At 32.9% G+C, this 27,107-nt stretch overlaps 1 protein-coding gene across 11 annotated transcripts in view; it reads left to right on the plus strand.

The window, feature by feature from the left end:
- The window catches only part of LOC110995596, an 85,834-nt gene that overhangs the window by 10,899 nt on the left and 47,828 nt on the right, over positions 1-27,107 (plus strand). Inside the window, exon 1 of one of the 11 annotated variants that reach the window (XM_022262843.2) lies at positions 10,991-11,146. The exons of the other annotated variants lie outside the window; for them this stretch is intronic. Coding sequence (XP_022118535.2) covers positions 11,102-11,146 — 45 coding nt within the window. The 5' untranslated portion in view covers positions 10,991-11,101. Of the gene's footprint in view, positions 1-10,990; positions 11,147-27,107 lie in introns of those variants that run through there. 11 annotated transcript variants of the gene reach the window in all.

Below are 27,107 nucleotides of genomic sequence, written 5' to 3' on the forward strand. Positions count from 1 at the left end.
TAAAAAGATCGATCAGGCAGTGTAGGTAGTATCTTTTAATTAGTAGCATTTAAGCACCATCTACCAGATAGTACCGGTGACCCCAGCACCGGTAGTATCTACCAGGATTCAACTTATATCTTCATTAGCGCCTACACACTTTAGCCCTTTGCCCAAGAGTCTGTACTCCAAAGGTAACGAAATCGAATTTCCGAACCAGAAGAAAGAAAAAGAAAAGAGCGTACCAATTCTTAAAAGGCCGGCAACGCACTCGCGAGCCCTCTGGCATTGAGAGTGTCCATGGGCGGCGGTATCACTTAACATCAGGTGAGCCTCCTGCCCGTTTCTGTTCTGTAAAAAAAAAGACTCCGATATTTTCTGCTCGTCCGAGGGAGGTGAGATGAGGCTGATGTGTCTACACAAGTAGCACCCTATACCAAAGCCCGCCCCATCTTCCAAGGTATTAACCCCCATCTGGCCGCTTGCCATCGTCTCTTGCGGTGCCATTGATGGATTTAAATATTATATTATTATGTAATCAGTTTTATATAACAACTCTTTGACAATATAAAGATCCCATAAGATATTTAAATCCGTTTAAGTTTCCGTAAACTTAAATGGCTTTAGTAAACACGAATGTTGCCTATAACAAAACAAAAATTATATATGGGTGTTGCCTTAATTAAAAAATACAGGAAAAAGGAAATGTTATTAGATGAGTATGTATGAGCGGTGTTCTAACGGAATCTATGAAAAAATAAATTATTATTTTAACAAAATTTACGGCCTATACTATGTGCTTTTCTATACAATTGAGAAAATATAAAACATTAAATTATAGAAAGAGACTATTACGTATAATTGAGAAAACTATCTTTCATGTATAGCACCCGGAATTAATGATAAAACTTTCTCTATAAGGCATTGTTTCATTGTTCTTTACAAATCACACAAAAAGTTGGATTCATACGTCATCTTTATTTTCTATAGATTTCATGTCAACAGTGGTATAACTATAATGCAGTTAAAAATTTAATCATTTTTTTTATACAATATTCCTAATTATAATATTATACACCTAATAATATAAAACAAAATGGCAAAAAATATGTAACTAAAAATCCTTATTCAAAGACTTTTCCTTCCTTATATGTATAAAGACATCGCAATAGAAACATAATACTGTAACATTGCATAATAAAAATACAGATACTGCCAGTATACCAAAACAGTTAAATGAAAAGCTAAAGTAGAAAAGCAATAGTAATAAAACGAAATATCTGAAAATGAAAAGCGGAAAATCTTGTATAAGGAATACAAGTCGTTGTCGTTATAAACAGTCAATTAGAGTATTAATTAATTGAAGTAATACATTTATTTATTTCGTTAACCTACAGAATATAATAAATATATACAATTATACTAAAGATATAGCCGAAGATGGAATACATAATATACAAAAAAACAAACATTTACTTACTTACATTAACTGTATATTGATGTAATATATATAATATTACATCAATATACATTTAAGTAATACCTAATTTGTTATGTGCCAGTCAGGGTATGTATGTTATGATAAAAAGTTCTCTAAATGACCACCCCAGCGCGAACAGAATTTCTGTGTCCGGTGTCTGTGTAGAATGGGAATATTCAAATATAACCACCATAGTTATATAATTTTGCAGTTTTTAATTTTATTATTTTGTTTTTCTTTTAAATGTCACTTTGTCTTTTAATGCTTGTTTTCTGTTTTTTATTTAATCTGTGTAATCTGTTTTGGCTTTGTGTATTGTATTTGTGTTTTGTATAATAATATGTGTTAAGTAGCTGTTGGATTACTTATTATTAAATAAATAAATAAATAGTCATATAAACCGAACTTAAATCTGTTTTAATACCACGACTTGTGAAAATGTGCAATAACTCATCTCTAGGTTATAGGTCTTGGAATTGCAACAAATGCAATGGCTATCCTAGATATGAGAGAAAGTTCTGCATAATATTACTGCTTACTGAGCGTAAGTAGTTATTATAAGATGCATCTACAACCTCCAGTAATGACTGTAATCAATAGTATCCTATACTGGCTTTCTATCTATTACTTTTTATCACGAAAATGGAATTTCTAGATCAAGTACAATGCTTGTTGTGATAATAAAGCCACTTTAATTCCATACTATAAAAAGTACAGAAATAGATAATAATAGTAGCCTTTAATTCAGATACATTTTATATTTACATTGAAACAAATTTTAATCCTCTTATAGTGTATCTGTGTGCTCTTTTTTGGTAAATGCCTCCTCCAAATCCCGCCATTCCTCTCTGCTCTGTGCTACTCTCTGCCGTGTACCTCCTACTTTTTCTTTGATGTGGTCTATCCTTCTTAGTTGTCTCCCTCTTTTGCGTTTGCTGTACCTTGGGCACCAGTTAAGTAGTTTTTTGCTCCACTTTTCTGTACCTCTTGCCATGTGTCCCGCCCATTTCCGCTTTAGTTTATTGATAGTTATTGTTACCTTAGTTATTTTCCTGAACGCTGTATTTTTTTGTGATCATTCCATCGCTCTTTGACACACTTGTAGCTTTGTATACTGCGCTTTAGTAGGCGCCCAAGTTTGTGATGCATAAAGTTCACTAAAGATACCTAATGGGCATTAGCAATGAAGTACTAGGAAATTATTAATGTTCAATTTAACTTTTTCATAAAATCATATTGCCACACTGGACTATACCATTAATTGTTGTAAATTTGACCGACTTACCAAGCTTTAGACAAAATGTTGAATACAGTTCACACTTGGATGCTCTTAATGAATGTAACACAAAGGCATTAATATCATTAATTATCCCATGTCATGACCGATGCTTGCATCACTCAAAACTATATAAATCATTAGCGGTGCTGTAGATATGTGTACTGTACATCGTTGTGTAATCGAGCTTAATAATAATTTTAATGTTACAATCGCAAAACATTATTAGTATTAACAGAAGTATTCCGCCGCCCATGGACACTCGCGAGAAGACTCGCATTTCTCCAAATCTAGTGTGTTTATCTATACAATAATAATAATTTTGCTTCAAACGTGGAAATTATAAAAATAAAGATTGAGATATCAATTAATACGCAAAATGCATAATGCGATAACGAAATCCGGTATATTAGTATTAGTCTTACCTATTCAAGGCAAAATACCATAATTATCAACTCGACGTCCGTCGTTCCACTACTAAGCGGCCAATTCTTAATAGGCTGGCAACACACCGCCGAGGCCTTGTCCGAGTGTCCTTGGGCAGCGGTATCACTTAACATGAGTTGAGCCTGCCTGATCTAGACCCTTATATTTTGCCCTTACTCGCCTCACTCTTGACCAAACCTTGCCTACAACAAGTTTTATTTCATCCTCTCATCTCTTGTATTGTCCGCCTTTTCTTCCTTGGATACCAACTCGGGAATTCTCTTTGAAATATCCTCTATCCTTTTCACAGTCCTTATTTTTTTATTTTTCATACTCGACACAAAAAGTATCCTTCACACAGCGGGCCGTTTGCTTTTGTGATAATAGAGGAGATCGGGTATCAGTACTTGCAGGCTCCCGCCCCTTTCTCTGCAAAAACGCTGCACATCTCGCGTGACGTTTCATCCGTAAAAATTTTCATGCGCCTAAAGAAGTTTCACTTTAAAAATCACACTTGTTACCTCAGCGCCTTTCCTCTCATCTTTTCCGCTAGGTGATTGAGTTACAATTGCAGCCACAGTCTAATACTTTTGATTTTAATTGTAATAGTTGTGTTACCTTTAATTACATTACAATTACGTAAAACTTCGTAAGACTATATGGGTACGTTTAATAATTACTATTTTCGGAAGGAAAATTATTTAGGAAATTTTTTTTTAGTTGTATATAATATTTAAAAGAACTAAAATCAAGTAAAGATCTAAAAGTGTTACATAAACGAATCCATTACGTCGCTTGATTGTGATTAATCAAAAGATAAACAATCACGTGATACCGCTGTTTTTTTTCTAAGAAATAAAATACTTGCTACTAGAAACATATTCACTTATTTCCCACATATTCTATCTTTACATGTATACGACAGAAACTTGCAGTTTATTAAAAATATATAAGTACTTATAACTAACACCTTGTGTTCCAGAATACAAAAGCACTGAAAGCTTTAGTCTTGATTTTATGTTAATTAAAAAATCAAAATTTTGCATGGAAATGCATTAGACTAATTTGTATAGCTACATTACTGTGCTTCTTAAATATAGCTCCGTTGGTCTTATATCTCTCCAATAAGTAATTGATCAGACAGATTTCGTGTATTGCAGTTATTTTTAAGTCTTACTGAGACGCGGTAAATTTTATGGCATTTCATACAATTATGGACAATATTCTTTTTAATAATGATCATTATCGCCGTATACCAATGGCGCCTCTGATTTCTGTATCAGTACCGTGCCGACTTTTAATAGGCAAGTAGATCAAGCCTCTGGGCTGTACCGTTGACTTTGGGTCCAAGCCGATTCCTCATGATGTTACCTTCCGGTGCAGGAGCGAGGGGTAAGTACGCACATAGACATTAAAGTCTATTGGTGCACAGCCGGCTCTCGAACCTCTGACACCAGGGACAGGTGGCACGGTGATACCCCTAGGCCAACACAGCTCTACTGCCATAACATAACAATAAAATAAATTGGCACAGGGTATCTTTGGCTTGAAATTATTAATTATAAAATGCTTAAAAGCCTTGAATTAAATTTCAAAATACCGGTGAACACGTAAAAGATTTGGAACTGATAAAGTATTAAGTAAACATTTTTAACGTGACCGTAAAAACGTAACTTCAATGTTGCGTAATTTTACAATTTAAAATTTAATAAAAACCAACTAACAAAATTATATATAATAACAACCAATGCACTAAAAATATAGACAAAGATGGAATATATATTATCTACCTACACAAAGATTCAGAAATTAACAGAAGCAAACAAACAATAAAAATTATTCAATACATTGACCTAAGTATGTAATACCAAATTTGGATTTGTTGTTTGATGGTGTTAACGTAAGAATAGTGTAGGAAATGTTTCTTTGTAAAGATTTCAAAATTTCCCCATTAGAAAACCGACCGACCCATTAAAAAAATATATCAAATCTTTCCAGCTTATAAAATTGGTGTTGATTAGGTACATATGCAATTAATATATTTGAACATCTAATACCCTATATTGAAGATAGCAAATCTCCAAGGAAACGATTATATCCTTACTATATATACATATATAACTATCAATTTTCTCGTAAACCGCTTCGGTGATTTATCTTTTAATTATTACCAGCACATACTAAATGCGTAACAATGTAAAATAATTTCAAATCTCAAAGAAAATTATTTGTAATATTTTCTCATTCTACCTTGAAGTTTGTCAAAGTGTTGAATACGTGCCAAATAAGTTCACATTGCAATGCAGCATACAAGCTTTATAATTCTTTGATATTTAACAAAAATTGGTTTATTAATACTATTAATACTAAATAAACAGCTTCCAGATATTGGTCCAAATATGTGGGGAATTTTTAACTATTATACTTTTCAAAATTATCTTTCCTTTGCGTACCCTAAGTATTATAAAATGAAAGAAAATCATAAAATATGTATTTGATTGACGCAGCTATAAGCTTTACCGAATTAATAGGCTTAACGCAGCTTTGTCGTCACTATCAACACATCGGTAAACTTAACGGCCGATTAAACGTAGTGATAGTCGCGGAAAATGTCTCTAAAACCCTAGTTTATTAATAGATATATAAAATTAATTTCACTTTCCAAAATAATTATAGGTTTACATTCCGCAGGCATTGAACGTCTTTAGGAGAGGCTATTGGCTATAAATAAATAATTTTATAAAGTTTTATTTATTGCCTATAAAAGGACTTTCTTTTCATCTAACAGGAGGCTAACGGGCAGGAGTCTCATCTGCTGTTAGATACCGCCTAACATACTCACTCTCTCACTCATACTCACCTTATCGAGATACAGAGAAGGAGACTTGACTGCAGACGCACGTCCTGGTTGAAAAACTTAAGAAGGTTTGGTCAAAGCAGCAAGTCATTGATATAAGCGCGGCACACAAAATCAAACTAGCCATTATAATCGCCAACCTTCGCAAGGAGCAGGCACTATAAGAAGAAGATAATACTCACATTGCCACGCAAGTGCGTTGCCGGCCTTATACGAAATGGTCTCTCGGTCTCTCTTGAAGGACCCTAAGTTGGATTGACTCGGATATACTTCTGTGGGCAGCTGTGCACAATGTGGTGGTGATGTGGAACGATGGACGTCAAGGTATTTTATAATCAGCCTTGACGATGATAAAACTCAGTTGCAGGTCAACCTTCCATCGCAGACAGTATATATATACAAAGATATGACTACGTAATATAGCTAAACGACTAAAAAAATATGATATTAAGTTATCTCAAGAACGTGATCATGTATATGTTGTAAGTGATTTCTAAAGTGTACAGTGGTTAAACCCTAAAGCGATATAGCGATAAAACCAGTGTTTATAATCGTACAGTAGCCAAGTGATTGATGTAGCCCCGCGGTCCCGAAGGAATGTTGCTACACAACGGGGAATGACCGCACGTACCATGAGACGGCTCTTTTTTCCATGTAATATACATATAAGCGGGCAACGTTGAGATTATTAAATCGTTCGTAAACTTTGAAGAAAAAATATTTGGTATGAAAAGTCAAGTAGGTATCACGTCATATTTGTATTTTTAGTAGCTAGTTTTAGACCTAGTTTTGTAATGTTAGTCATAGATGGACAACAAAAGTTTAAATATGTCTGTCGCATTTAAAGAAAAACACTTTTTAACGGATTGAAGTTTAAATTATTGTAAACTTATAATTATTTTAACATAATTTTAAATTTATCCGACGTTTCGCGTGCTTAACAGCGTGCGTGGTCACGGTGACTGAAGACAAAAGGTGTTGAATATCAAAAAAGTGTCACAGCTGTAGAAAATGTTGTATTATCTGTATTTATTTCCCCGGAGTTGGTATCGACTAAAAATGTAGGGTTTCTGCAGAAATTGCTCAATAAAAGACAATACTATGTCTGTCGCAGCTAAATAGCTTAGTTAGCCGTTTAACAACAGCCTGGTCTTAATTTAACATTAATTAAATATAATTCAAATAAGAAATATTGTCATGGAGTGTTATGTACACTGTAAACTCTTTATAACAAATTTCAAGTAACCAAGCCATTTTTTTGCGTTGAGAGTTTCTTTATAGGGAAGAGAAAAAAACTAATTTAACCAAGTACTATATTTCTAATTTATTAGGTAAATTATTCTAAACACATATTCTGTTAATTTTGTCTGACATGTTTTGCTATGCCAGAACATATTTTTTAAAGTTATTTATAACACTTTGAAACTGCCGATACTTAAGCAAACGCTAATTTTTCCACTCGATATTAGTTCAATATTATAATAATAATAATAAAAGCACTTTATTCGCTGACCATTTAAGATTAAGAATACTACTGTTCTTAATCTAATTATTATAATGAAAATAATAATTTATTATCAACCGCTATGGTCAGGTTGTTTGTCGACATAGGACATAAAGGAATCTTACGAAGGCCTATTAGTTCAATACTTAAAACACCATTCTATATTTTATATGTCATATAATTTTAAATTGGTGAATGGTCATGTCCTGAGTGCCTTGACATGCATCGTTTGTTTTTGTCAACAGCTCCGAAACATTTACGCCATCTACGATAGTCAATTGTTTTTTACTCCGTGTAAACGTGCTTAAAAAGCTTTTATACAAATATCGTTCATACGACTTTTGCTTCCATGTGATGCCGTCTTTCCATTTGTGTCTATTATAAATCAAAAATACTTTGTAAACTCTTTCCTATAAATGACTTAGAGACTGCGTGATGATAACGGTTGAAAAAACATAAAATAAGGTATTTATTATTAATAATTAAGAATTAAGTTTGTTTATGAAAGAGCTGGGAACCCAGATACAGGTATTTTTTACTTAAAAGGGTTTCTAAATCTTACACCTAGGAATGTACCTACTTAAAATAAATAAACACTTTTTTTATTTTTTATACATCTCCATCCGGTATCAGGCTGAGATGTATACAGTAAAAGATTATTGTTTCCAGTTAAGCTAAGTAAAAGATATTTATTAAACCAAGACGTGACCGATAGTGCGGCAAAATATAACACATGAATTATGTAGTAAAACATTTTACATTGAGTAAACAGCTGCATTTACATAACCTTTCTTTCGTGTCATTGAAATTCTAAAGCTAACAAGTTGAATGTTTAGACACTTTTGGGAGTCGCCACTTGTGCCACTTGTGTCAACACGCATAAACATTTAAACAGGTTCCTAAACAGGTTAATGATCTAACAGCCCTTGATATTATTGTGTTCTATAAAACTGTAGTTCTTACATCACTGTAGTTTATTGTTAATAGTTTCCGCATATGTTATTTGGTTGTATTAAAGAAGCTTTCAAAGATACTAAAAGACAAGGTAAAAACAATGTACTACTAAAATAAAAGATGTTGTAATATATATATTATATACAAAAATGTTAAAATTAGAATGGGCCAGCCACTTTGGCCGCATTTGTGTTGGTAGGGTCAAAAAGACCATTAATTGGAATGGTCCAATGGGAATAAAAAAGAGAAGATGCCCACCAAAAATTAAGGAAGATGAAATAAAAAGGATAGCGGGAAATAATTGAAAATTTTTTTTGCAAGGAATAGGAACAAATGGAAAAATTTGAAGAGGCCTTCACTCCATCGGAGGTCGAGTAATAGCGAATACTTAAATGACTTTAACTCAACTCGAATAAAGGCTAATTTATTTATTTATTAAAGAAGTTATGTGGTTTATGAAAATATTCTCCAGTCTATATGCAGGGATAATGTGGGATTCTAATTTTATTCTTTCCCTATGAGTACTAAAAGGAACGTTTGGAGTTGACTGAACTGCTTAAATGGCACTTATATATGGAGTGTGAAAGCATTACGCTCACATCTCTAGTTTGCGAAAATGTTATATTGCTTTTATGACTTCAAAAACTCGAAGAAGGTTCTATTCGATGGTATTTTTTAAATTCTTAAATATTTGCCTAATAGGATACGTAAACAAAGTAAAATAAAAATGTGTTTATTCATTATAATGTTTATGATTTGGGAAACCTGTTAAATAAAATAAAAACCTGTGTCAGCTTCCCCAGCTGTTCCATAACATCGGCGGTATCACTTAACATCAGATGAGCCTCCTGCCCGTTTGCCCCCTGTTCTATAAAAAAAAATTGTGTATAAGATATAAACTGATATGTGCATGTTCATTTGTATAACTGACGTAAAACTTAAACAATTGTGACGTCAATATTTACTTTGCTATGACGCGTGAAGTGGACGCTTTAATTTTAACGAAATGTGCCGATAAAAAGATCCCATGCAAATGAAAAACAAATAATATCTACATATAGGAGGGGCTACATTATAAATTTTATCGATGGGATTGACGATTTGGTTGAGTATATCAAAGAATACAAATTAAATATGCTGTGATTTATCCAAGAATCAAATCCGTTACCCAAGTCAACCTTAAATACACTATTTGATGTGAAACTTCTTTAGGCGTGAGGTCAAAATTTTTACGGAACGTCACGAAGATGTGCAGCGTTTTTGTTGAAAAAAAGGGAGAGAGCGATAGAGACCGATTGAGAGAGAGTGAAAAGGGAGATCAAGAAGAAATACACGCTATTGGTTGATTGTATTTGTTTCGTGGTTACATATTATAGAACATTAGATGGAAATTTTGATATTTATGAATATAGGTACTTACATAAATACATGGAGTAATAATAATTTTCAAAGAAGTTTCACTTCTGACATGTGTATTCATTATATTATTTTACCCTTAAACAAAATCACAAAGAATTAAAAAAACATTCGTTTTACCTCTCCTAGTTCAAGTGGAAAATACGCTCAAAGAAAAAGCTTTTTAGGTGCAAAGCAAATTGACGTTGACGAGAGGTTTGCGAAGCTTTTATTTATATTTTGTTTGAAAAGCGTCAAAAGAACAAGTTATACATCATATGACCTTCTGAAATGACCTAGTACATATTAGTACACGTAGTATTTCTTGACTTTACGGTGAGATTTTATAGGGTCAAAACTTAATACTAAGACTGACTCCTGAATGCCAAAATCCATAATTTAATTGGATTTTTGGTTTAACGTTGGTTGTAATCATTGTAACACGAATCTCAGCTCCATTTTTTTTTGCATGAACATTAATTCTAAACATAATTATCGACTCACCTAAGATTAAAAAAAATACAGTACATAACTTACGTTAATATGATATAACATAAAGGGACGTTAAAGTTTGGCCTGTATACATACAGGCTTTACTTTTATAATCCCTTATTACGAAACATATCTACGCCGAAGCATGATCTTCTGACATTACAGTCAATATCTATTGAAAGTGTAGTACGACCAGTTCATTCAATATATATTAAGACAGGTATCGTGATATTGGATCGCGATATTTATTGACCGTCTGACCCTTGCATATGAAGCTAAAAAGCTTTGAATGTTAACTTATATTAACTCTTAATATTTATTAAGATACATAAATTATGCTGTACCTCAAATATGTGACATTTAAATGCATTGTCATGCTTAAACAGAGAAGAATGGAAAAAAGAAAAACTTTAAAATCCAGCTAATCCGTTAGTATGCCTCGTATAAAATTGTACTTGTCTATTCATATTTTGTAGTTAATTATATACTTTCAGAATATATATTAAATTATTTTTAAGTGTATAAGCTACTCCTTTGCACTATCGGGATTAAGGGGTGGCATGCGCAAAGGGACAGATCGATGTTCTGCGCGCGCCACCCCATGACTAACTACGCAGTTCGCAAACATCTGTGAAACTCAGTTATCGCGTTTGAAATTCGCCAATTCGCGTGTTTTCTGGTCGGTTGTAATGCTGGCCCCTCGGCTGTGATGTGCCAAGACCCTGCGTGACCTGCAGGATGGATGACTGTAGCTACTACGAGGAAGGCGACGATCAGGATATGGTATGAGCCTTTTATAGGGTAGACCACATTTAGTATCGAACTTAAACCGGTTCATAAAGGCATATTATTTGCTATTTTACTTGTACATACTAAAATAATTATATTTTGAAATTTAATACACAGTTTGTATTATATGAAGTACGTTTGAGTTGGAGAAAAAATTGATTGACATCATAAAATTATGTGTGACACAAGTTTCATATTCGCGACCAAGACTTTTCCTAGTTGACATTTGCTTATGTAAGTGTACGTCGGGACCTGTCTATAATAAGCTGGAAACTTGTAGAATAATAATTTATATATTACATTTCTAATTTTGGCAGTTTATACGAATGAAAAAACGCGTCGAATCGTACACTGTTTTTATGTTTTCTACACTGTTTATAATAAAGGATTTTACAAGATAATATAAAACAAAAAATATTGCAGATAAATATATTTATTTATTGATTAAAAGAAAAATGTAATTTTATTACAGTCATGATAAATACAATGAATGTTGAACCTCGTTTTTTTAATATTATGAAATCTTTATTGTTTTGGTAAAACACTTACAAATGCAGACATTGGCATTGTGAAGCAGACAATGGTATTGATCAAGGCTTAACGCGTTGAGTAAGACTTCTTTGAGCGGATAAATTCGTCTACGTAACTTGAATTTGGTGCATTAGGTTAGATATCAATAAGAGGTGATGGCATACTTCACGCATTATTTCGAGGCAAATGCAATAATCAGACCCATTATAAAATAAAGTAATTTTCATAAAAGTACCAGAAAACCTTTTCTTATCCATCTACTCTAAGTACATTCGATTACATGTACGTATAATAAGTGAAATCCTCCGTCTATGGACACCGGGTTACGAGATGTTGCCGGCCTATGAGGGAGTGGTACCATTAAATCGTTTTCGTTCGGAAATACGTCTACTGGTTGCTGCACTAAGGTTTTGCTCTGTTGTAGATGCGAACTGCGTACTAGTTAAACAATGATGTAAGGAATTTTTAGGTGATGATATTAATGGTTTTGTAATTGTATTAAGGAAGAAGCAAGTTCTCCTGAATACTGGTTCATTATATATTTAAACTTTACATTAGAAAATTTATATATATGACATACTAGGATATCTTTTTACATAACGTGTGTATGTCACTGAACTCCTCTTAAACGGCTGGAGCGGTTTCAATGAATTTTTTTGTATGCTTTTGGTTGACGCTTTTAGATTCACAAATCAGCCCGGCAGACGGCGCTGCAGTCGGTATCTAGGTTTTTTTATCTATACAGAAAATAAACAGCTGGTATATAAATCTTCTGTGCACGTGTGCGTAATTTAACTCCTAAACGGCTAGACAAATTTTGATGATTTTTTTTGTTTGTTTGAGTCGAGAATGATTTTCATTATTAGTAATGTATTTTGTATAAAAGACGTGTGTACAGGACGTAGTCTGTCAGAGCCGCTAGTTTATATATATTATTTTTATTGTTGTTATTATTTAATTAAACGTTTTGACAAATAAGATCATGATTTTATTCAAATAAACTTTTATTTTTGCGCTTACCATTATAGTTAACTTCTTTGCGAAAGTTTTCTTCATTTAAACTTGCAGACAATAAAACATATGAATGAAGTGTAGTGAACTATAGTTGTCCGGTTTCTTATTCACACCTGGGAACAGCTCTAAGTGATGAACTGATTGTTATTTAAACTATGGGAATAGATTGAGAAAGCTTTAAGACCAACAATGGTTATAATTGATCGAATCGCTCTGGGAATGTAAAAACCTTGCTGAGGAATTAATGCAAATAAATATACCATAGTGTTAAACGCGTAGGTTATCCAATGTAATACAAGGTTAAATTTGAATGTAAGCGAAGGAGTTTTTATGCAAATACCACGCGATATGTTAAACGCAATTTAATTCATTAAGTCTGCCAATGACAGGGCTCAAACCAAGGTTTTGCATTCGAAGCCTGTGGAAAAACCTGTTTGTTTTAAATCTGAAAGACCCAATAATCGATCTCGGGTCAAAGGCCGGCAATGAGCCCACTACAAATGGGTGTCCATGGAATGACTGCCCCTTATGGGCGTCCCATAGGTTCAATCGCCCACCACAATCTAAAACTTACTTCCGTATCGAGAAAAGAAGATTATGGTGTTACTTATCATACAATTATTTCGCGGGCAGTTTCGAACAATACCGTTGTGTGAAGTCGAGTCTCTGCCATGTGGATTCTCGGCCTGGAGTCGACTAAACCTAGTCCAAAAAGACAAAACTTTTTCCGCTAAAAAGCACTCAGCAGCCTTTCGAAGACACTTCTTTAAACCACATCTAGCATTAGAATATGTATATATAGCTTCTCTCATTTTAAGACAAATTTCCGTTACAGAATATGCCAAGTCCAGATTTTTCCACCATAACTTTTTTGTAACATATTTTTACAAATAAATCATTATGGGTTAAACTGTGTAATATGTTTTATTTTGTGAAACTGAAAGTTAATTGCTATTTAAATTAAAAGCCCGCATCCAGAGTTAACACGCTCTCAATATATTAGAAACATAATACCTCTGGTATAGTTCAAGAAACGTGTCATTTACATAGCAGCCTGACCTATTTGCGACAATTGTTCTACATTCTTTGTATGTTTATCTCTACACATACACACATACAACATACAAACGTTCGAAGTATTTTTTGCAGGAAATGCTGATACCTCTTATCATGTCTTCGTATATAATGATAGAGGCATTGCAGTAACCCCGTTTATTTATTTACTTATATGTTTCGTATACATTTTGAAGATTAGATTGTCGATTTGCATTGAATCCTGAATCTGGATCGTTATGCCTGTTAAACACAGACTAAAGCATATTTTTTTTAAAGTTCGGATTCTGTTTGAAATTACGAAGTGAATCCCAAAGTGTGAAAAAGACCAATTAAAATTCCGCGTAATCTACGGAAATTATTGACAATAAAGCAAGATGTACTAGAGATTTATAGAAGACATTAATATATCTACAAATAAGTCGCCAATACCTTTTTAAAATAACCGAGAAAAGCAGACCACATCTAGTGTCAATATTGCAGCTATCCACCGTAATAATAGGCATTACTGTCATTACTGATTCCACACAACAATATGTCACTGAACGGTTTAAAATTATATGTTTCTTGCGATAAGTGTTTTCTAATGTAAACCCTTTTTAAGTTCGAAATAGGAAAGTCAGTGCCACTTTAAATATCGGATAAAATGTCATTTACATAGTTTGAAGTTTTACTGTTTAGCAATCTGTGTTCTGTCATATCAAGTTGACAGATAACTGTTTGATTATTATGACTAGACTAAATGTTGACATTTTAAGGGCGAAGTTAATTTAAGTTATTACATTCAATATTACGCTGAATATTTACAAAATTAACATGAGTCCACTTGCCTTTTTAGAATAACTCAATGGGGTGATTAAATAAGGATCGGACTGAGAGACTGCAACATGATGAAGATCTTAGAAAAAACGCAATATACTGATGACAATTTCAAAATATTATTTTTACGCAACCTAAGCGTTTGTCTCAGTCATAGTAGCTACGGTAGCTCGCGCAGGCATGTAATATCCCATGACCCAGATGGCGTAGAGGACGTCCATAATCTTCTCTTCATTGGTCTATAATTTTGCGAATTTAATCTCGCACCAAACCTTTCCGGTTCTCTTACCCCGTCTGCAGCTGCACATCGCCAGATCTTGTCTCTTCTGAGGCCTATCCAGTTCAACTTGCGATGTTTGATTTGCTACTCAATCGTCGATATATTACCATATTACTTATTTAGCCTATTAAATTTTCATATATAGGTACCTGCCATATTCTGCAAAATTATTTCGATATAATTATAATACTTTTCTCAACTGGTTAGTAGGTTCCTGAGCTTGCTGTAACATGACACTGTTGAGCTATTACTGCGACCACAAAACCACAGGTATTTTCTATTCATAGATCGTTTGCGTATAAAAAATAGGAATTAAGAACCTTACTTAACTGATGGGTAATAAACAATTGAGCGACAGATACGACAATTTCTTTATCAAATTAAATACAATTTAAAATAAGTTTTACAACAAAAGTTTTCTTCAGCACTTGTAAAGGTTTTATTAGAAGCTTTTAGTTATTCGCTGAGCTAATAATATTAGCTAACTGTGTTTGAAGACAAGAATAAACCATAATAAAATAAAATAAATAAAAAATAAAATACGTTTATTTTGGAACATAAGATCATCAAGGCATCATTTACTCCACGATCATGTCATTATGTCCTTCTCAAGAGGTTAGTGTTCGCTGGGGTACCGTACTACTGGGGCCTTGCCACTTGAGCACTACCGGATTGTTTTCCTTTCCACGTAACAACTTTATTAGAGACATTGTAAGCGGAATTTCTCGGCGCAGTCCGTTATAGCCCACAGGACCTTTTATGAATAAATTTTGAATATATTCTTATATTCTTGCGTATAGAATTATTATTTTACTAGCGGCCCGCCCCGGCTTCGCACGGGTGCAATGCTGATACTAAATACACTACAGAAAATCTGTGAACGTTGTATATAAAAATGTGGGTTATCCACAAGAGATAGACATATACCATCAGGGACTTTTCTGTAGACCTTTTCAATGTGTACAATACTTAGTAAATTATTTTGATAAAACTCGTAGGGTTCAGCCTGCGTTTCCAATGTAAGCGGAAAAAATGTAATTATTTACGACATCACATTAGAAACCTCAAAAATAACAGTACTTCTCCACTATTTAATGGATGTTATTATACATATAAACCTTCCACTTGAAACACTCTATCTATTAAAAAAATCCGCATCAAAATCCGTTGCGTAGTTTCAAAGATTTAAGCATTTATAATAGTCGGGTAACGACAATCTTAACAGTCATAGGATTTAATGTTCTGTCTCGTTAGACAGTTCCACACTAATCTATCAACAACAAATTACACACTGCACTGATGATACAAACAGCATCAATTTATTACAGCTATCTGAGGAAATACCGTTGTAGGGCCCGCATGGTTGTCAATCATTTGGTAAGGTTTATATCAAAAACGGTATCGCTTCGACCGTGAATATCAGCCTTATGTCAATTTAAAATATAGAGTATAAACTCATTTGACTAATTTGCTAACGGGTTTTTTTATTAGGTCTGTGTTTTACCACAGAACATTACTATGTTCAGAGTTACTCTCTGATTAGTTTTTTAAAACCGAATACGCCTGTTCAGGATATGCCTATTTTACGGCCGCTTTTAGTTTAGTTTAGTTCCAAAAAATAGCGTAGACACCTATTCTTAAAAGGCCGGCAGCGCGCTTGCGAGCCTTCTGGCAGTGCGAGTGCCCATGGGCGGAGGTGTCATTTAGCATCAGATTAGTCTCCTGCCCATGCCTCCGTAACATAAAAAAATAGTTAAATAGACATATTGTTTTTAAGCCCTTTCTACTTAGCATATAATAAAAATACGTATATACAGTTATTTTCGGTGTTTGTAGGTAATTATAAAGAAAACACATTTTTAATAGTGACAGCCCTGATGACGTGACCTTGGCACTGACAGGTTTGGAAGTGATAGCTGCAATTTGCTGAAGAAATTACGTCTTTAATATTTCATAACTGTGTTTTACGATTACATGGCATATTGGCGTATGAGATAAATTACAAACAGGAATGTTGTAATTAACATTATGTGATTGACATATTAATTTGATATAAATCATTTTAATTGAATTTACGTGACAAACGTGATTTTCAAGTTGATCCAGGCAGTAAAAATGTTGCCTGCCTGATTGCTTTTCAATTGTTTTTGTTCCACGGCATCATAGTCCTTCTTAAAATTTATATGTAAAAATTTGTAATATTAATTTTTTTTAATTTTAGAATATATATATATATATATATATATATATATATGTATGTATATACTATATTAAATATGATGCCTAAACCAAAAAAGATTAACCGTGAAGTGCCGTTAGGAAGTTACAAGTCGATAATTATTAAAACATTAGTTGTCCAATGTTAAACGTAAACACTGCTAAATAAAGATGTCATGCAAAGTATTAAGTCTAATTTAGGAAGTAGTATCTTCTTAATATAGTCGTATAGCCGTTTCCAGTTCGAAGGGCCACAACAGACATTATCACATGCCGAGAGCAATTCAATTGAGCTTGTTAGTGGTATGTCCACTTACATCCGCTGTACCGTTAGGGCATGGGAATTATCTGTTGTTACGTAGAAATAACTATCGAGATGAAGACTTCAACTTGGCACCATAACAGCCATTGTTTCTCTTGTTCTGTTATGTCTACGTGTTCCTTATTCAAATAATTTAAACCAATTGTTATTGTTAGTGGTCAGCAGTTTTTCGTTTAAATTATTTGATTCGTTTTATGTTATACTGAGATACAAGATTAGTAGAAATGTGAAATAGATTAAAGAGATTATTTGTTTTATAAAAAACTATCTCTAAATTTCATCTGATTCACCTTGATGGGAGTCTTCCACGGTCTGCTTCAGAAAGAAGACTCCCGGTCTTCCCTAGGGAGCTACGACCTCCATCTGTAAAAAAAAAAGAAAAATGTCATCCTTCAAAGGCCGACAACGCACCCACTAAAATGGGTCTATAGGCTGCGATGCAGACATTTTATAAAGAAATAACATTTTTATAATTTTTTGCATACATAGATCGGATTTGTAAGTGCGGGTGCTGAGAATGGCGAATTAAAAATTCAATGAATTGTTGCACGCTTGTGGTGCCTAGACATAATCTTATTACACAACTATCTCTCTTAAATCGGCAGCTCATGTCTGAACATCGTAGTTAACAAAGAAACTGATGGAGCGGACATGCTGTTTCCATCGGTTTCTGTCTAGTGCCTCACATATTATAACAGTGTATAGTTTTAAGGACGATAAATCTTTCACTTCATGGATCCATCGAATTGTTGAATCGACCACAATCAGTCTTCCAACTTCTCATCGCCTCTGCGCATTGTATGGCCGAAGTAAGGTACAATTCGCTTTCGATATATACACAGTACAGGCAGGTAGACAGGTAAATCCGTAAACGAAAAGTATTCATAATAGATAGATATAAAAAAATAGAAAAGTTTTTATAAAATGCTCTCTTACTACTTCTTAGTATAAAAATTTAATAATCGCAATTAAAAACTTCCGGTAATTCTAGACTTATAAGACGGAAGTTAAAGCTTGTAGAAAGTTACAGTAGCAATTAATTCATATTTGATACGGCTCATATGAATAGAGAAATTACTGTTTAATGCCAAGATATATTTTATAAAATGCCTCACAAATATTTACGAAATAAATATCCTATGTGACTAGGGATTCTGCATTAAAATTCTTATGATAAAATAAACTTTAGCCCAGTAGTTTATTCGTTTATATGTTCAAGTATTATTGTATTTCAAGAGCGTTAGGATTAAAAGACCGACAACGCACTTGCGCGCTTTCTGACAATGTGAATGTATGGGCTGCGGTACCTACATGTAACATCAGGTGCCCGTTTGATCCTTGTTACAAACAAAAAGTAATGAATTTGAGTATGTAACGTTACGAAAAACTATTTTTTTTTAGTTTTTATAATATTAGTATAATTTTGTTTTTGTAGATACATATTTAAATTATTCTTACCTACAGGAACATGCCAGAGAAGAGTGTATCATTTGCTTTCACAAATTGTCTTCATTAATGGAATAACGTTCTGGTGCATTAATTTTGTATGTACATATATAATTTTTAATGTGAGTAAAAGTGCAAAAAAATATTTAAAAAAAACTCTGGTATCTTCTATTAATAATGGCTTTGTTATTCTTCCTTTTCTTATGAATTGATTTTTTTTTTGTATTCATAGGTAAAACTGTTTATGTTTGAATGTGTATTCCGTTTTTGGCTTTTATGTATAATATAATTGTTTGATGATTGTTTAATGAGTAGCTGTAGGAATCCATTAATAAAATAAATAATTTAAAAATAGTAATATGTACTGATTATATCAATATATAAATTAATAACAACAGTATAAATTTGATGGTAATAGAAGCGTTTCTTTGAACTGATAAGTCTGATAAATAATACTACTTGCAAATTAAAAAAAATATCCTTTAAGCCTAGCTAGTATCCATTATCAACATTACTGTCTGCAAAACTCGTTTAAGTAATTTGTCTAGTTTTTACATCAGGCAAAACTATTCAGCAACACGTCTAGACTGGAGGCGAATAAAAACGTTAATTCTTAAAACAATCATATTCACAAAACAGTTCAATGGTTTTGTTTTATTATCATTTGTCTCTTTCTGTCAAATTGAATTTATGCAGTCATGGAAAGAGAGATATTGTTACTGTGTTTTTTTGATGATAGAAGTTTTATATTTCCTCGTGATATGGAGACGACTGTCCCTGACTTGCTATTTCATAGCCAAATCACCTCTAAGATTACCTCTCTACCCCATGTAATAATCATTAAAAAGTAATCATTTCTGATGTGTAGGCTTTTAGATTAAAAGTAAATCAGTGGCGCTACATCTTTTTTATGTCCTTAGACATGACCTCAGAGGTCATGTCTGAATCTGTTTCATGATCATTTGTCAATCTAATTAACAAGTAAGCGTTCTCATGTTTACCTTCGCCGTTCGAGGGAATGTTAAATACGCTCAAAGACAGAAAGTCCATCATTGCACAGCCAGGCATCAGAGTCGCACCAACACTGCTCTGCATATTGTTAGCTTTTAATAAAAGAATTGATGGATTTTCATAATGTATTTAAACTTATTTAATTGACATTTTTGTAGATTTTCATAAATCAGACATGGGTGATATAGATCATACGTTCCTGTTTATATTATGTTAATTAATTATAAATACTGCTCCGTTTTCAGTCATCCCAGGAGATTAATAACTGTAATAAAAAAAATGTGTTTATTCATTTTTAGTACATATTATGCATTACAATGTGTAAGATTTAAGACCCTATAAGGCATCAATAGGTGTGTCGGAATTCCAAGCTCTTCCATAACAAACTCTTCTAAATTCCTTAAAATATATTTATATAGAATGTAATTACAATGTTTATTTTGTTTTTTCTTCAACTGTTATCAACAAGCCTGAGTGCATGTGTGAGTGTGTGGGTGGAATTGTGTGAGTGAGTGATAACTGTGAGATTTTTATTTTATTTGTATGTAATTGATTTCATTACTTAATATTTATTATTAAAAACCCTTATATAAAGCGTATAGATGACTCAACTCACTTCCTCTATTTATTTCCTTTCTATGTGACGCAAATTTGAAAACAAATGAATCATTTGTCTCCAAATCAAAACATTGTATGAGCACGCACAATGAACGCAATCTATCGAATAAATTGTACACAGCTTTTCCTCTATTGTATTGTAATACAACTTAGATAACAGATCGCCATTGAGTTAATAATAGTTTGATAGACGTAATATTTATTGGGTGGCATAATTACGAAATGTAATTTCGATATTTAAGATATTTTCGTATCTTCTAGTTATTTAAAAATAACTTAGTACTATCGAAATATGGATTGTGAGATACTACACTTCGTATAATTAATATATGTAATTGTAATCGTTTAAAGGCCGGCAACCCGTACATACGTACATGCGTCTACCTGTCAAACGGCTTCATAAATTCTATAAAATATACAAAAAAAAAGAGTGTGTATACTTATGTACACGCGTTAGAAGTTATACTTCTTTGGCGTATGGAAAAAATAACTAAAATGTAGCAGTGATTAACGATAAATATTAAAATTAATCAAAAAGATTTTATTTAAATTAATAAATTATTAGTAAATACTATCACCGTCATATATGAAATTGATTTAAAAACACCGAATTATTATAATTATAATTTAATATTTATTTATTCACACTGTTTAATTATACTGTTACACGTGTTCTAAATATAAAAATACTAAAATAGACAACTTAAATATAGTTATCGATTTCCGTGCCACCTAGACCTAACCTAACCTAACTTTACGATGTCGAATTTAGGTGTTGGTGTACGCGCGCATCTTAAAAATTCACTCTCATCATTTTTCTCCATCGCGCCAAAAGAAGTATAACTTCAAAAATGTTCTCAGAGGTTTAAGTGTAAATTAATTATTTATGGAAATACAACGTTAACAGTTAAGTTCATCCACCTCACTTCCGGTTACGACTCTATAGCTTTAGAATACAAAATGATTGTATAATTCATAATCCATCTCTTGAATGAAATTAAAAGTATCGCAAGTGTGTTTTTGTGTGTGTAGAAATATTTTTCCTGTATATATTAAGTATATGATTTTAAGCTAAGATTCAGAAATATATGTAGGCTTAAACATCATTATTAACCTCTCTTGTCCATTGCTAGAAGTAGGCCTCATTTTTTCTACAGTACGCCCTGATATCGCTTCTCTGTGCAAACATATTGTCAAAATCCTAGGACTTGACAGATATTAGTGTTAGATCACACTGAAGCTTCTCACTTGACCTTGAACATTGTAGGTATCACTGTTCATATAATCCAATACGATGTAATATAAACTTCACTTTCAAAACGTAAAGTCGTCGCATAGCAGGTTATTAAAAATCCTATTGTGATACTGTCATTATCATTGAATCGTTCGTTCGTGTTTCAATTCTGACATTTCGAATTATTCCAAAGAGATTTGAATCACAGATTATAACCTTTACACAATCACGCCTCTTTCTATTATCTTTGAATGTATGGGTGGCAAGATTGACATCTCAGGTTGACAAGGAAAAAATGATTGGTCCCTACGTGCGTAAATAAATATATATATAAATATATATATATATAAATCTATAATTTAGGGTTGCCTGAAAAAGATAGCTTATTAGCGATAAGGCCGTCCGTTGCAGCCCTTATAATTTGTATGTTTTTTCTTTCTATCATAAATTTGTTTCGCGGGATTTAATCAAATACGATCTTGTAACGCATGCGATGTGAACTCATAAAAAACAAATATACATACATACATATAAACCAACCAACCAACGAATGGTTAATACAGTAAAAATTTAATAAAGCTGATTTTATGTTGGAACTCTCTGGCACCGAATACATTTGTTTATTTTATCAGCTGCTACTTAATAATTAGAACCAGGACTTGCAAAGCAAGCTTACCGAATGTAATTGATAAAACCAAAAAACAATTATGGAATTATCTATGAAAGTTTATCATGGAAGACTCTCTTGGGCATTTTTGACTTTAAAGTCTCTACAAATCTAAAACCTATGAAGATCTGTACAGTCAAATACGCTATGAAGTACTTGCTGACTTCAAAAAACTTTACGACGCATAGATGTATTACAATAATATTGAGTCGTTATGTAAATAGAGTAATAACTTCGTGAAAGAAGTTTAAACGGATAAGCCGTTTTAGTTTTTGTCCATTCTGTGAATCATTATTCCTACATTTTACACAGTATTACTCGTTCTAAACATTCACAATTCCCAGCACTGAATAACGTAACAATACAAACCATTTAAATTTAAGTAAATACCTATGTTTATATTCCTTCCCCGTTCTCAGGTGAATGTACCATTACTGGCAGTACTTTCGCACGACTCAGCCTATTGTGAACTTCAATGTAATTTATTATGAACAACGATGTTATGAAAGAGTTTTTTGTGGCAACGTTCGCTGTTTGCTAATGTCAAGAATTTTGACACTGCTCTCAGAATTATTGACTTGCGACTCTCATCCCAGACGTCGGTAGGTTCAAATAAAGACTTCTTGGTGCCAGAACTTGTCTGGCTATAACCAAAGACTAAGTAACTTCGTGAAAGAAGTTTAAACGGATAAGCCGTTTTAGTTTTTGTCCATTCTGTGAATCATTATTCCTACATTTTACACAGTATTACTCGTTCTAAACATTCACAATTCCCAGCACTGAATAACGTAACAATACAAACCATTTAAATTTAAGTAAATACCTATGTTTATATTCCTTCCCCGTTCTCAGGTGCATGTACCATTACTGGCAGTACTTTCGCACGACTCAGCCTATTGTGAACTTCAATGTAATTTATTATGAACAACGATGTTATGAAAGAGTTTTTTGTGGCAACGTTCGCTGTTTGCTAGTGTCAAGAATTTTGACACTGCTCTCAAAATTATTGACTTGCGACTCTCATCCCAGACGTCGGTAGGTTCAAATAAAGACTTCTTGGTGCCAGAACTTGTCTGGCTATATGCCGGGATTTAATCAAATACGATCTAATAACGCATGCGATGTGAACTCATAAAAAACAAATATACATACATACATAAAAACCAACCACAGAACACGGTTCCAGCAGGACTTAGCAACGTCACACGTCACATTACGTCTCTGCCACGAGTTCGTGAAATTCTCTTAGGCAAATTGTTCTCCAGGAGAGGTGGAGGAGTCCTGATTTAACCCCTACGATTTTTTTCTTATGGTGTTATGTTAAATCTTAAGACTACGCCAATAAGCCGACTTCTCTGGCGCAATTGAAAGAAAATATCCATTACGAAATGGCAGCTATCACTGAGTCCACCTGCCGAGCCTTCATATGTGATTTTATTTGTTGGATTAAATGATTGCCGCGAACGCCAGGGTCCACATTTGAACGGTGTTCTTTTTAACAAATATATTCCCAAACGTGTACTTTAATAATGAATAGATATTTTTTTGATACACGACTTTCTTTTTGTTTAATCGATCAACTAAATATAAACATTCTTTTGAGACCATTAAACATTTGATTACATAGTCGTAATATGTTCAAATGCTTGAAACAAAAGACGTCATTACTAGTTAGTAGGCCGCACACAGATCGAGGTGCCAAATATGTCAAGCCGGCATGAGAGGCTATTGTTAATGTGCCATATCTGTCGAAGACTTCCGAGGGATATTTTTATGACATGAAGCATATGATGTGCGTGTTAGCCTGGAGGAGGTTATTCTCAACTCTGTAGCTACTTATTCTGTTCTTCGGATTGTAAAGAATCCTCAAAAAGAGAGATAACTAACGTCGGTCCAGCCGATATTGAATTAAGGTGTAACTAATATGACTTTGTTTAATCTATTTAGATGCATAATCTAATAATAATAAAGTATTTTAAAAATTTGACGATTATTTAAATGATCCTAAATCCTAATCCTAGGGATTGTTTGCTATAGTTCAAACAATTTTTTAAAGCGATTAAAAAGAGTGGCGGAGAGTACGCCACTCTTATACGCCCTTGATTTGCGAACTTGCGTAACTGTAAATTTAGAATCAATTTATCATAGTTTCTGTTGACATTACCTATATAAATAAAGTTATTTTGAGTTGTAGAATATAACTTATATATAATAATAAAGCCTTTATTGTTACTAAATTGTAACTTATATGTGTAACTAAATTTGCTTAAATTTGATCTTAGATTACAATAACTCTTCGAAACTAAACAATTTTACAAAAGGTTAGTTCTCGAATAGTATAATTAAGTTCGACATTATTACAAAGGAATCCATGGGAAAATAGGCCATCATATTGCTAGCTATTAATAAAATGATTGATGAATCCTTATAATGTATCTGTACCAATTAAATTGTCATTTTTTAGACTTCTAATGAAAATGAGATATGGGTGGTATAGATCATATATGTGTGTCAGTTATATTAATTAATTTCCGAATTCTGCCGTGGATGGAAAGGTATAATTCCATACCTACCACCAGTTTTTTAAATAATTAAAAAGCTTTTTGATATGTTTTATTCATAGACAAGTATATTTTGATATGATTTGTGCGGTTTTATTTACTTTATTTGGTTTATATTGATTATCAAATATTGCATTCTATCCGTCGCCAAAAATGGATTATCTTCGTTGGGTTTAGTTATTGGGATGCAGATAGGAGAACATATGGAACATTAAGATATACTACCCATAGATTCTATTAATTAAAAACAGATTTTTTGGGTTTTCCGTGCAGTTTCCGTTTATAAAACCTTCAAGTTTATAAAAGTCAAGGAATAAAAAATACTCCGTCTTAGTCGTATATTTTACGATTTATGTTTATTTATATAAAAAGAAAGAAAGAAAAAACTTTATTAAATACTATAACATGATATTTAGGTAAAATCAAGTGTACTACACACACTCTCCTACTACGAATCTCTGTTGTGGGCAGTCTCTTTTAGCTATACGATTTCTACATATCACAAATTTATATACAAGATACTGTGGCAAACTAGATTCTGAATATAGTGGTCAACGGGTTTCAAACCATTATTGCGATTTTTGTCTTTGGTGTTCTAGATTAGTAAGGATTAAACTCACTGACGTAATACTATCAGTAAGATAACGTTGACAATCTCTTGGCGGAACTAAGACAGGAACAACTAAATAAGGAAGTAACATGTGCCACATATTAATAGGTGCAAGTATTTTCCAAGTATACGTCATATCCAAACGTTTATATTTATTTATTTCCACATAATTATCATGTCCTAACAGTTACTAGGTAGTAGATACTAATGCGATAGAACTACACAATAATACCACTTAAAATCCTACAATTATTATAACTAATAATATCAGCCATATGAACAGCCAGTGTATTTATTTATTTATTTATTTATTGGGAAACCAAACAGAGACATCCTTAATAAAAACAAAGTCAAAAATAAAACAAATACAAACACACTGGATGCCTCCACAACAGGTTACACTTATATATGTGTACAAATAAGTCTATACAAAACAAAGGAATTATATACTTTAATAATTTAATGTTTCCGAAAGGAACATTAAATTAGAAGATTTAAATTTTAAATTATTACATTTATCGAACTTTCGAGTGCTTTTATCGTGGTCGGCGAAAGACTGAAAACGTCTAATAATAGAAAATTATTTTAATGTGTAGTACCCGTATAATCATCATTATCAATGGCTGGACTGCTTAAAGGCTTCCAAGTATCTTTCGCCAATCTAACTCGTGCTTCTTATTTAATTAATAAATTATTTAAAAAAGTTTCTTGCTTTGAACATCTATTGTTTCGAGTTCTTGGAAACCTGTGATATCTTGCCACCAGGTTATGAGTTCAGTGATCTTTGGGATTCTGTCGTCTGCCATTTGGTGCACATCACACGTTGCATGATATTTATTGGACGTTTTTCGCGACGATGAGGATGTTACAAAGTTCTTTATTAAAAAATATCAAACATAGTAGTCGCAAACAGAGCCAACCTTTGAGCCACTTTGCCCTCGCAAATAGTGAGAGCTGTCTTCTTGCTTTACCCAGGTTTCAGAACCATAAGTATACGCTAGCAACAGCTTGGTGTCTGATAAGTCGTGATGATTCATAGCTTAAATATATCTTTTTGATTTACAGGTCTTGATGCTAATACTTGATTGTGATTTCTCACTCACAATAATTTTAAATGCCTTTACGTATGGCATAAACCCTTGGCATTGAGTGTCCATGGGCGGCGGTATCACTTAAAATAAGGAGAGCCTTCTACAGTATAAACAATACAATAAGGGCCTGTTTCACAATGTATGGATAAAGTGCCAAAAAGCTATGCAACACATAAATTATTCGAAAGATAAAAGTTCCGAATAAGATACTTGGCATTTCATGACAAATAGCGCTATCTGACAGTCGCGAAACGCAAAAATACTGTTTATCCTACAAATAAGTAACAAATAGCTTATTTGGAACTTATCCGGACATTGTGAAACAGGCCCTTAGAATTTTACATGGTTTCAAGTGATTTATAGAATATATTTAATAGATACCTGACCTAATCTCAACTAGAACTAAAAGTAGATCGTGCATGTCAAACGTCACTTCCAATCCATCACGTTTTTAATCCTGTTAGTTAAACGAGCGTAGTTA

Source organism: Pieris rapae, chromosome 2, assembly GCF_905147795.1.
Source record: "Pieris rapae chromosome 2, ilPieRapa1.1, whole genome shotgun sequence".
NCBI classification, from domain to species: domain Eukaryota; kingdom Metazoa; phylum Arthropoda; class Insecta; order Lepidoptera; family Pieridae; genus Pieris; species Pieris rapae.